Source organism: Pithys albifrons, chromosome 23 (genome assembly GCF_047495875.1).
Source record: "Pithys albifrons albifrons isolate INPA30051 chromosome 23, PitAlb_v1, whole genome shotgun sequence".
Classification (NCBI taxonomy): Eukaryota; Metazoa; Chordata; class Aves; order Passeriformes; family Thamnophilidae; genus Pithys; species Pithys albifrons.
This window is the reverse complement of record NC_092480.1, coordinates 2,662,992-2,672,802: the sequence shown is the minus strand read 5'-3', so window position 1 is coordinate 2,672,802 and position 9,811 is coordinate 2,662,992. Positions and strand designations below refer to the sequence as shown.

Here is a 9,811-nt window from a genome sequence, read left to right as displayed (position 1 = left end):
GCGCGCAGCCAACCCCCCCGCGGGGCTGCGGCACCGCGTGAGCTCACCCGCGGGGGGGCGCCAGGGGGCGGGCCGTTCCCATGGCGACGGGGGCGGGGCGGCGAGTGACGTCACACCGAGGGCGGCGGCGCCCCCTGGCGGCCGGAGGAGAGGAGGGGACGGGCGGCGGATTCGGGTTTTAGTTTTGGGGGAAAATCGGGAAAAATCGCCCCGCGTGACGTCACACACATGCACTGCCGCTTCCTGGGTGCGTCACGCCGCGTTTGGGGGGGGTTGGGAGGGAAGTGACGTGTGACGTCATGGAGGTGCCGCGGGTTTAGGGCGAAACCCGCGGGAAACGGGAAAAAAAAAAAAAGAAGAGCGGGGAGGCCCCGCCGCTTAACGGGAAACTCGTCCCTCTGGTGGGACGTCACACATCGCCCCCTCCCGCGCCTCTTGGCGGCGTGACGTCACAGGGCAGCAGAGTGACGTCATGGGGAAGGTTTGGCAGGGAAACGCGACGGAATGCGGGAAGTTCGCTCCGCGTGACGTCACTCCCAGTGGGGGGCATCAGCGGCACCCCCATGCGATTCGTGACGTCATTCTCCTCGGGGGCAGTATGACATCATGGGGGATAGTGGGATGACGTCACTCCCCTCGGGGTATGACATCATGGGGATGGTGGGATGACGTCACTCCCCTCGGGGGTATGACATCATGGGGGATGGTGGGATGATGTCACTCCCCTCGGGGGGTATGACATCATGGGGGATGGTGGGATGACGTCGCTCCCCTCGGAGCGGTATGACATCATGGGGGATGGTGGGATGACGTCACTCCCCTCGGGGGGTATGACATCATGGGGGATGGTGGGATGACGTCACTCCCCTCGGGGTATGACATCATGGGGATGGTGGGATGATGTCACTCCCCTCTGGGATGGTATGACATCATGGGGGATGGTGGGATGACATCACTCCCCTCGGAGCGGTATGACATCATGGGGGATGGTGGGATGACGTCACTCCCCTCGGAGCGGTATGACATCATGGGCGATGGTGGGATGACGTCTCTGCCTGGGGGAAGGCTCGGCCCTGCGGCTTTGGGGGCAAAACACGGGAAGGGGACGTCGCTGTGCGTGACGTCACTCCCCGCGGAGGGGCCATCAGCCGATTCACACACCCCTTTCGGGAGGGCAGTATGACGTCATGGGGTGACGATGGAATGACGTCATGGAGGGAGGGGGAGGCGCTGCGGGTTTTGGGGGGACGAAAACCCGGGGAGCTCGCTGTGCGTGACGTCACTCCCCCGGGCGGGGGGGCGGGGTGTGTGAGCCGTCAGGGACGTGGCGGTGTGACGTCAGGAGGCCGCGCGGTGACGTCACGCGGGGGGCGCGCGGGGCCGGAAGCCGTGGCGGAAGCGGAACAGAGCGCGGGGCGCAGGCGCGCGGGGCCGAGCGCAGGGGACGCGCCCGCCATGGAGTCGCGGGGGAAGGAGGAGCTGCCGCCGTGAGTGCGGGGGGGACCCGCCGGCAGGGCCGGGACGGCGCGGGGGATCCGCGGGAGGGAGCGCAGGGGACGGGGGCACGCAGGGAGCCGCCATGCCCAGCCCGGCCCGCCGCGGAGCGAGTGAGCGCAGCGTCCCGGGTGGGGATCCTGCGGGGTCCGTAGAGATGCTGGAGCGCCCCGGGTGTGGGCCCTGCGGGGTCCGTAGGGATGCTGGAGCATCCCGGGTGCGGGTACCGGGGGATCCGAGGGGATGCTGGAGCGTCCCGGGTGTGGGCCCTGCGGGGTCCGTAGGGATGCTGGAGCATCCCGGGTGCGGGTACCGAGGGATCCGAGGGGATGCTGGAGCGTCCCGGGTGTGGGCCCTGCGGGGTCCGTAGGGATGCTGGAGCGCCCCGGGTGCGGGTACCGGGGGATCCGAGGGGATGCTGGAGCATCCTGGGTGTGGGTCCTGCGGGATCCTCAGGGATGCTGGAGCGTCCCGGGTGCGGTCGGTGCGTGGTTAGCCCAGGAAGAGAAGGCTGAGAGGGTTCCCCATCGATCCGCACGAATATCCACCCAGAGGATGGTGCCAGACTCTGTTCGGCCGTGCCCAGTGCACGGTCATAAATGAAACACCACCATGAGGAAAAACTTCTTTCCAGAGCGTCATTCTTCCTCCCTGGAGACACCTTTCCAGGCTCCCTCCCTGGAGACATCCCAGCCCCGCCTGGATGTGTCCCTGTGTCACCTGCTGTGGGTGACCCTGCACTGGGCGATCTGCAGAGGGCCCTTCCAGCCCCAGGCACTCTGTGATTCCAGGATCAATCCCAGCACGCTGCTCTGCTCCCAGAGCCAGATTATCCACCTGGGCTGTGGAGCTCAGGGAGTGTAAGCTGGATCTCTGGACATTAATTAATAGGGGCTAATCTCCAAAGTATCAGCGCTTGCTGTTGGGTTATTAAAGCTCAGGTGGGTCTGCAGGGCATCCTCAGAGCTGGCCTTTGTTTTCTATGCTGGGATGTCCGTGGCTCCGGGGGAATGTCATGCATGGAATAACATCCCTGTTGTTATCAGCCAACAGGAATAGGCAGGAGCTGTGGATGTCAGGGAGGGCAGTGTTTTCCAGCAGCCAGACAGCCCTTTCCCCAGGTGTGGCACAGCTGGAAGCAGCTCGTGGGGACTTGTTTTTCCACAGGAACAGGATGGGCATGGGGGACTCCAACCCGGCAGCAGTTCCACATGCTGCTGAGGACATCCAGGGGGACGACAGGTGGATGTCACAGGTGAGACTGGGTGGGGGACTGGGAGATCTGGGAGGGGGATTCTCATCCCTGGGGGTCTGTTGGGCCAGTGCTGCTCAGGCCAGCTGTGTGTCCTGCCTGTGTATCCTGGAGAAGGGATCTGGAGCATCTCTGATGGGAAAAGAGAGTGGGAGCTGGGCTTGGGTAGTACAGAGAAGACTGAGAGGGGATCTTGCCAATCCATGTAAATATGTCCAAGGGGTGCCAAGAGGGTGGTGGGTTCATGTAGGGAAGGGAGCAGGGGAGGTTCTCTGGGCAGCTGTCCCTGCCCTGCAGCAGGGATGGATGCCCAGGAGGAATTATCCCCTGGAGCTCACCTGCAGCTCCTCTTTCCCAGCACAATCGGTTTGTCCTGGACTGCAAAGACAAGGAGCCCGACGTGCTCTTCGTGGGGGACTCCATGGTGCAGTTGCTACAGCAGTACGAGGTAGGAATGAGGGGAGCACAAAAGTGGGTTGGAGGACTTGGGATGTACCTCTCTCTAACCCAGTAACTGGAGATCACGTGCAACACCAACAATTCCCTCTGTTCCCATTTCACTGCTGTCTCCCAAGGTGTTCTTGTCCTGCTTCCTGAACCCCCCAGTGCCTCTATGTGGCTTTGCTTGGCTGCTTTACCTCCCTGGGCCATTGGCCTCCTCCTCTGGGGCCACCACAACCTGTCTTCATTTTGGCACAGGCACACAACCCCTTGGCTCTCAAATTCCAGCCTCCCCAGGGGCCACCAAATCCCCTGTGGGTGTCCCTGGTGTGGCCAGAACATGTTTGACCCTGTAGCACTCAAGGTGCCTGAGGCATTGGCACACTGGCTTTTCCCTAAAACTTGAGGCAGAGGAGAGCAGTGGCTTTTTGGCTCTAGGGACAAAGAAGAGCTCTGCTATGGTGGCAGCTGCTCTAGTTCTGGTTCTGTTACCTGGGGATGAAAAGGATTTAATCAGGTCACAGATTCCTCCTTCAGTGGCCCCGTGCTTGGATTTGCAACATTTCAGCACTCTGGGTCTCTGCTGAGATGAACAAATCACTGCTCAAGAAATCTTCCCCTTTGTGCCAGGTCTGAGAGCTTGAACATCAGCAGTTCCATAAAGTAGAGGCTCATTCTGTGTCTAAATGCTCTCTGTGGAGGGAGATTTCAGAGAAGGACTCCCATTAATTCTCTGTGTAGTGTCTTCCCTTCACACCTTGATTTCTGCTTACAGATATGGCGAGAGCTCTTCTCACCACTCCACGCACTGAATTTTGGGATTGGTGGAGACACCACGGGACATGTCCTATGGAGGCTGAAAAATGGTGAACTGGAGAACATTAAACCCAAGGTACAAAGCAGAAAACCCCTCCAGGCAGCCCTGTGCTGACTGAGAGGAGACTCCAGGGCTTGAATGGGGCAGAGCTGAGGGAGCAGGTGGACATTTGTGTCTGAGCACTGGGTGCTCCAGGCACTGGGGTGTGTTTGGGAGCAGAGCAGAGGGGGAGTGGCTTCAAACAGAGAGAAAATAAGTTTAGATTAGATACTAAAGAAATTTTTCCCTGTGAGGGTGGTGAAGTCCTGGCACAGGTTGCCCAGAGAAGCTGTGGCTGCCCCATCCCTGGAAATGTCCAAGGCCAGGTTGAAGGGGGCTTGGAGCAACCTGGGCTGGTGGGAGGTGTCCCTGCCCATGGCAGGGGGTTGGAACTGGATGATCCTTTTAAAGTTCCTTCCAACCCAGGCCATTCTGTGATTTACCTGTGCCAGGTGTAGCTTGGAGCTGCAGCCCCATCTCTTGGGCCTGAGCTGCATTGGTGCCTTGTGGAAAGGGATGGCAAGTATTTGCTGCAGAGATGGTGAGGATGTTCAGGTGTGCAGGGAAGGTCACCTGCCCACTCTGCACCTGCAGTTGCATCCCTGGACAGGTGCCTTCTCTGAGAACGGTGGGCAGGGCCTGCCCCAGGGCTAAACTGGCAGCCTGAATTGAGCCTTAAGCCCAACTCTCCTTGCAGGTCTCCAGCCACGGATGATGTTTGTTTATGCAGGGATTTCAGGATCATCAGCCTGTTACAACTCACTGTGGAAAAGCTGCAAACACTTTTTTTTGTTTTTCTCTCTCCTTGTAGGTTATTGTTGTTTGGGTTGGAACAAATAATCATGAAAACACAGCAGAAGAAGTAGCAGGGGGGATCGAGGCCATCGTGCACCTGATAAACACCCAGCAGCCACAGGCCAAAGTCATTGTACTGGTATGTCTCTGGGAGCTCTCACTTCATCTGTCCTCTGCTTTGTGCCTCCCCTTGCTGGCTTGGCTTTTCCTTTGGCCTCTCCAGAGGTGGGTGGACTCATCCCATCAAATATCCCACTCAGAAGTGTTGCTGAGGAAGTCCTTTGAAGGGAAAATAGGTGCCCAAATCCAAGCTGGCATTGGGAATTCTAGTTGGCTTCCTTATCCTAACAGCATAACTGCTGCCTCTCTTGCAGAGCAGCTGAGCACTGGCAGGAAAAATAACAACAAAAGAACACAAGCTGATATATTTAAATATTAAAAGAAAGCAGGTGCCCTGCCAGTCATACTTGCAGCTCATCTGGCTCCTTCATAAGTTTTATGAGGAGAGGCTGAGGGAGCTGGGGGTGTTCAGCTGAGGAGGCTCAGAGGTGACCTCAGCACTGTCTGGAACTGCCTGAAGGGAAGTTCTGGCCAGGTGGGGGTTGGTCTCTTCTCCCAGGCACTCAGCAATAGGACAAGGGGGCACGATGGGCTCAAGCTCTGCCAGGGGAAATTGAAGTTGGAGATCAGAAAGAAATTCTTTGCAGAGAGAGTGCTCAGGCATTGGAATGGGCTGCCCAGAGAGGGGGTGGATTCCCTATCCCTGGAGGTTTTTAACCTGAGATTGTCCATGGCACTGAGTGCCATGATCTGGTAAAGGGACTGGAGTTGGACCAAGGGTTGGACTTGATAATCTCAGAGGTCTTTCCAATCCATTCTATGATTCACTTGCATTTTGTATTAGGTCTGAATGGACAAATTCTGACTCAAGGAATGAATTCCTCTTGTCACAGGCATCCTAAATCTTGACAGGCAGCCTGAGCTGGAGGGTAAAACAGGCATCAGAGTCATACAAAGCTCTTTTTTCCCCTCCTCCTTGTGCCAGGGCCTGCTACCTCGTGGAGAGAAGCCAAACCCGCTGCGGCAGAAGAACGCCAAGGTGAACCATCTGCTCAAAGCCTCGCTCCCCAAACTGCCCAACGTGCAGCTGCTGGACGTGGACGTGGGCTTCGTGCACTCGGATGGCACCATCTCCTACCACGACATGTTCGATTTCCTGCACCTGACGGGCGGGGGGTACGCCAAGGTCTGCAAACCCCTCCACGAACTGATCATGCAGCTGCTGGAGGAGACCCCCGAGGAGAAACGAGCTGCCCTGGCCTGAGCCGCTGATGTCAGCGTTGAGAGCATCATCCAGCCCATCAGATCAGTTCTGTCACTGGCACTACAGAATCCTTCTTTCTTAAAGCACTTTCCATTATAGAATGTTACCGGATGTCCGTACCTAGTGTTTTGAGGGGGAAGGCTCATGTTTAACTGGTCTTGTACATACGAGGGCCGGCTTGGTTGGTTTTATTGCAGGAGGAAATTAGCTGAAGAAGAGTTTTACTTTTAAACCATTCCTCATTTAAAACGAGAACAGGACTGTCACTCTGTGCCCCACTCATGTCTTGTTGCTCTGTGGTTGTCCTAGAACCCCTTGTAGCCTGTCTGACACCGCTCCTGGCTCACCATTCCTGGCTGTAGCCATCATGCTCTGTGTATTTGCCTGGGAACAAGAATCACATTCCACTTGCAAAAGCCAGAACAGATGCATTTTTCCAAACTCAGTCCCACCTTTTACGGGTTTGGAGATTTTTTGTTTGTTGTTTGGTTTTGGTTTTTTTTTACTGGGGTGTTTAAATGACACGTGTTGCTTTCTCACTCCTTTCTGAAGCAGCATGAAACTGGAATTCAGAAATTTAAAGAAGCAAACAGTTATCTGAGTTTGTGCAACACTCCCAGATGCTTGTCTCATGCTTGTCTCCCCATGCCTGCTAGCCAGGGCACCTTCCTTCCCTCCCACGCAGCTCTTCCTGGGGGCACCTTCATTCCCTTCCACGTAGCTCTCCCAGGAACACTCCTGTCCAGGAGCTGCTGCTCTCCCCTGCTCCTCCTGCCTCTGGTGTTACTGGCTTTTGGCAGTTGCTCAGTGTAGGATTTTAATAATCTGGTAATCTGGCAGTCACTTCCTCACTCCCTAGAACTGACAGACATCCCTCTGAGGTCCCTGTACCACAGGGCTCTTTGCAGTGCTGTTCCTTGTTCTTTTTTTCTTCTTTTTTATGGATATGACTGTTACATCCTTTTTTTTCTAAAGCTAACAGCCCCTGGCTGCAAGGCTCAAATCTGAAGCTTTACAGATCCCAAGGTGTATATTTCTTTATTCCTACTGGTTTACTTGTATAAACATTTTATTTGAGCAACTACAGTAAAAAGTGAAGGTGTAGCTTTTCCTGCTGCCCTGGACACTGCCCCTTACCTCCAGCAAGGAAGCTGGAGGGGCAGGTGCCCTCCTAAGGGGCTGTGGCTTAGTGGGATTTCAGTTTGGTTTGTAGTTAGGAGGGCTGGTTTTTAGTGAAACAGCCTTTCATTTAAAACTGAGAGGTTCTCTTTCAGAAAGAAACAGTTGGACCCACAAAGAGCCCTGGATGAACTAATAACTTGCAAATTGAGAATTATTTTAAACCAAATCTCTTCCTCCCTGGCTTACCTGCCAGAGCTGGAACAAAGTGGTGCCACACAGGCCTCACTGAGTTTGTGCTTCCTGTGAGTAACACATGCAGGGCTCAGCAGGTAAATCTGTGAGGAACAGAGAGCTTCACTCCACGTGCTGAGGGAGGGTGTCCAGGTGTCAGGTCCTTGCTGAAGCCCATAGGTACTGTACATAGTCTGTCTGCCCTTTGCTGTGGCCAAGGGGCTGGTGTGTAACTCTGACCTAGCCTTGAGGAATCCCGTAACGTCCCACCTCATCCCCCTCCTCCTGTAGATTTGATCATAGCAGGATTCCTGCCTGGATTGCATGCATAGTGTGTGTTTTGTTTCCAGTATATGTGATCTACACACAGATGAAGGAAAGGTGAAGCATTCCCCTTGCCAGGATCAGACACAGGGAGTTGCAGAGTGTCATGGGAGAGGAGGGATCACATCCTACCCCCATGATCCAGCCTAGGGGTGCTGTTCCCTGAGGGAGACTCTGCACTCTGTGGCCTTGCAGGGCAGGCTTTGAGGGAATGCTGCTCATGCTTCCTGTAAGGTACTGGCTGGAGAAACTGGGGAAGGGCGAGTGGAAAAACAAATGTTAAAACTGCACTGCAGTGGAGAGTTCCTGGAAAGGGCTTATCCCACCCTCAGCCCACTCAGGGAGCCAGGATAAACCCTATTCTGCTCCCTGAGAGCTTTCCATCTCTCCAGGCTTGTGAGAAAAGGCAAATGTGTGCTAGTTAATCTGTGCATCCCTGCTTTCCCTCCTGCTGCTGCTGCATTTGGCTGAAGAGATGCTAACCAGGAATGTACTCCAGTAAAGCTCTGACTTCACTCAGCACCCTGTGCTCTCTGTGAGTCAGCCCCTTTGGCAGGCTGCCAAGTGGACCGGGAGACTTGGCAGGCTCTGGAGCGTCACCAGGGAGGCTCTGCTGGCTCTGCTTAGGCTTGGCTTGCTGAGGTGCCACGCTCTGTGCTGGTTCAGTGCTCACAGCTCTTGCTCCATTGCCAGTGCTGGAGAGGGAGGAACAGCATCCTCTCCACTCAGGCTTGGCTCTGCCTGCCAGGAAACTGCCCTGCTCACCTGAGAGGTGGTGTAAGCAACATTCTGCCCCCTCACTCACCTAGTGCTGAAAACTGAGTGCCTCGTGGTGGGAAAGCTTCAATTCCAGCTCTGGGTGTCCCTTGGGATGGGCCTGGGCTGGAGCAAAGGTCTCCTCTGAGTGAGCATTCCCAGTTTCGTGTTTATTGCAGCAGGGAGGAAAACAAACCGAAGATGTGAAATGACAAGAGTCTTGTGAGGTGCCGGGGCCGGGGGGGGTGAGGCCACCCCAAGCCTTCCCTGGGACACAACCATTGTGATTCTGCTTTGGCAAAAATGCATCGGCTGGTAGAACTCACTGTTAGTGCATATTTCGATATAAATGTCAATGTTTCACCCACCGTGTCGCAGCCTGTGTGTGTGTGTGTGTGTGTGTGTGTTTGTGCCGAGGCGTCTCCTGCCCTCTGTCTCGGTCACTCCCAGCTGGTCTCCAAGGAGGTGCTGCCAAACCTCCCACCGTGAGCCCTCCATGACTCTGGGAGCTGTGTTCAGCCAAATCCTCTCTGCTAGTTTAATTCCTGCTTCTGTGTGCTCCATTTGGGGCTTTTTTTTTGGTCTGTTTTTCCGCCTTTCCCCATGCAGAGCTGAGGTCCTTTGCCAGACCTGTGAGTGAGATGCTGCAGGTAAAGGGAACACCTGTGTTGGCCCTCGACAGGACAGTGGTTCATGTTCAACTGCTGAGTGATTTAACAGCCCTGGAGTGAACAGGGAATGCACATCCCCACACAATCCCCCTCACAGCCATCCCATGGAGGCAACTCCAGTTCAGTCAGAGCCAAGAAGTCAGTTGGAGTTCTGCTTCTAGTCCCGCATGGGCATCCGTCTGTCCCTGAGGTCATTCCATCTGCCACCAGCGCCACCACCTGTACCTGGAAACAACGTGCAGACTGTCCAAACTGGGAGATCCTCAGGGAGAGGAGGGCCCAGAGAAATAAAGTGCACAATAGCAGCAGCACTTGTCTCGTGCCATTTATCCCGTGCAGGAAGCAGCAGCCAGAGGTCCTGGATGTCAGAGCGAGCCCAGAAAGTGGATTTGTGTGAGGTGATGTGAGACTGAGCCACTCAGGGGGGGATTTTAAATAAAGAAACCCCACAATTGCAGGCACAGGAAACATGATATAAAGGCCATGGAGCCCTTGGAGAGAGGGCTGGGAAGTGTTTGGCTCAACTGCAGCTGGTACTGAGGGTG

General features: G+C 55.6%; 1 protein-coding gene across 1 annotated transcript; it reads left to right on the top strand.

Annotated features, from left to right (window-relative positions):
- Positions 1-1,404: 1,404 nt before the first annotated feature.
- PAFAH1B2 (platelet activating factor acetylhydrolase 1b catalytic subunit 2) lies at positions 1,405-9,574 on the top strand. The gene is made up of 6 exons (XM_071576334.1): positions 1,405-1,487; positions 2,662-2,749; positions 3,105-3,194; positions 3,963-4,079; positions 4,855-4,977; positions 5,884-9,574. Exons 1-6 carry the CDS (start codon positions 1,456-1,458, stop codon positions 6,160-6,162), a joined length of 729 nt encoding a protein of 242 aa, XP_071432435.1. The 5' UTR covers positions 1,405-1,455; the 3' UTR covers positions 6,163-9,574.
- The last annotated feature ends 237 nt before the right edge of the window (positions 9,575-9,811 follow it).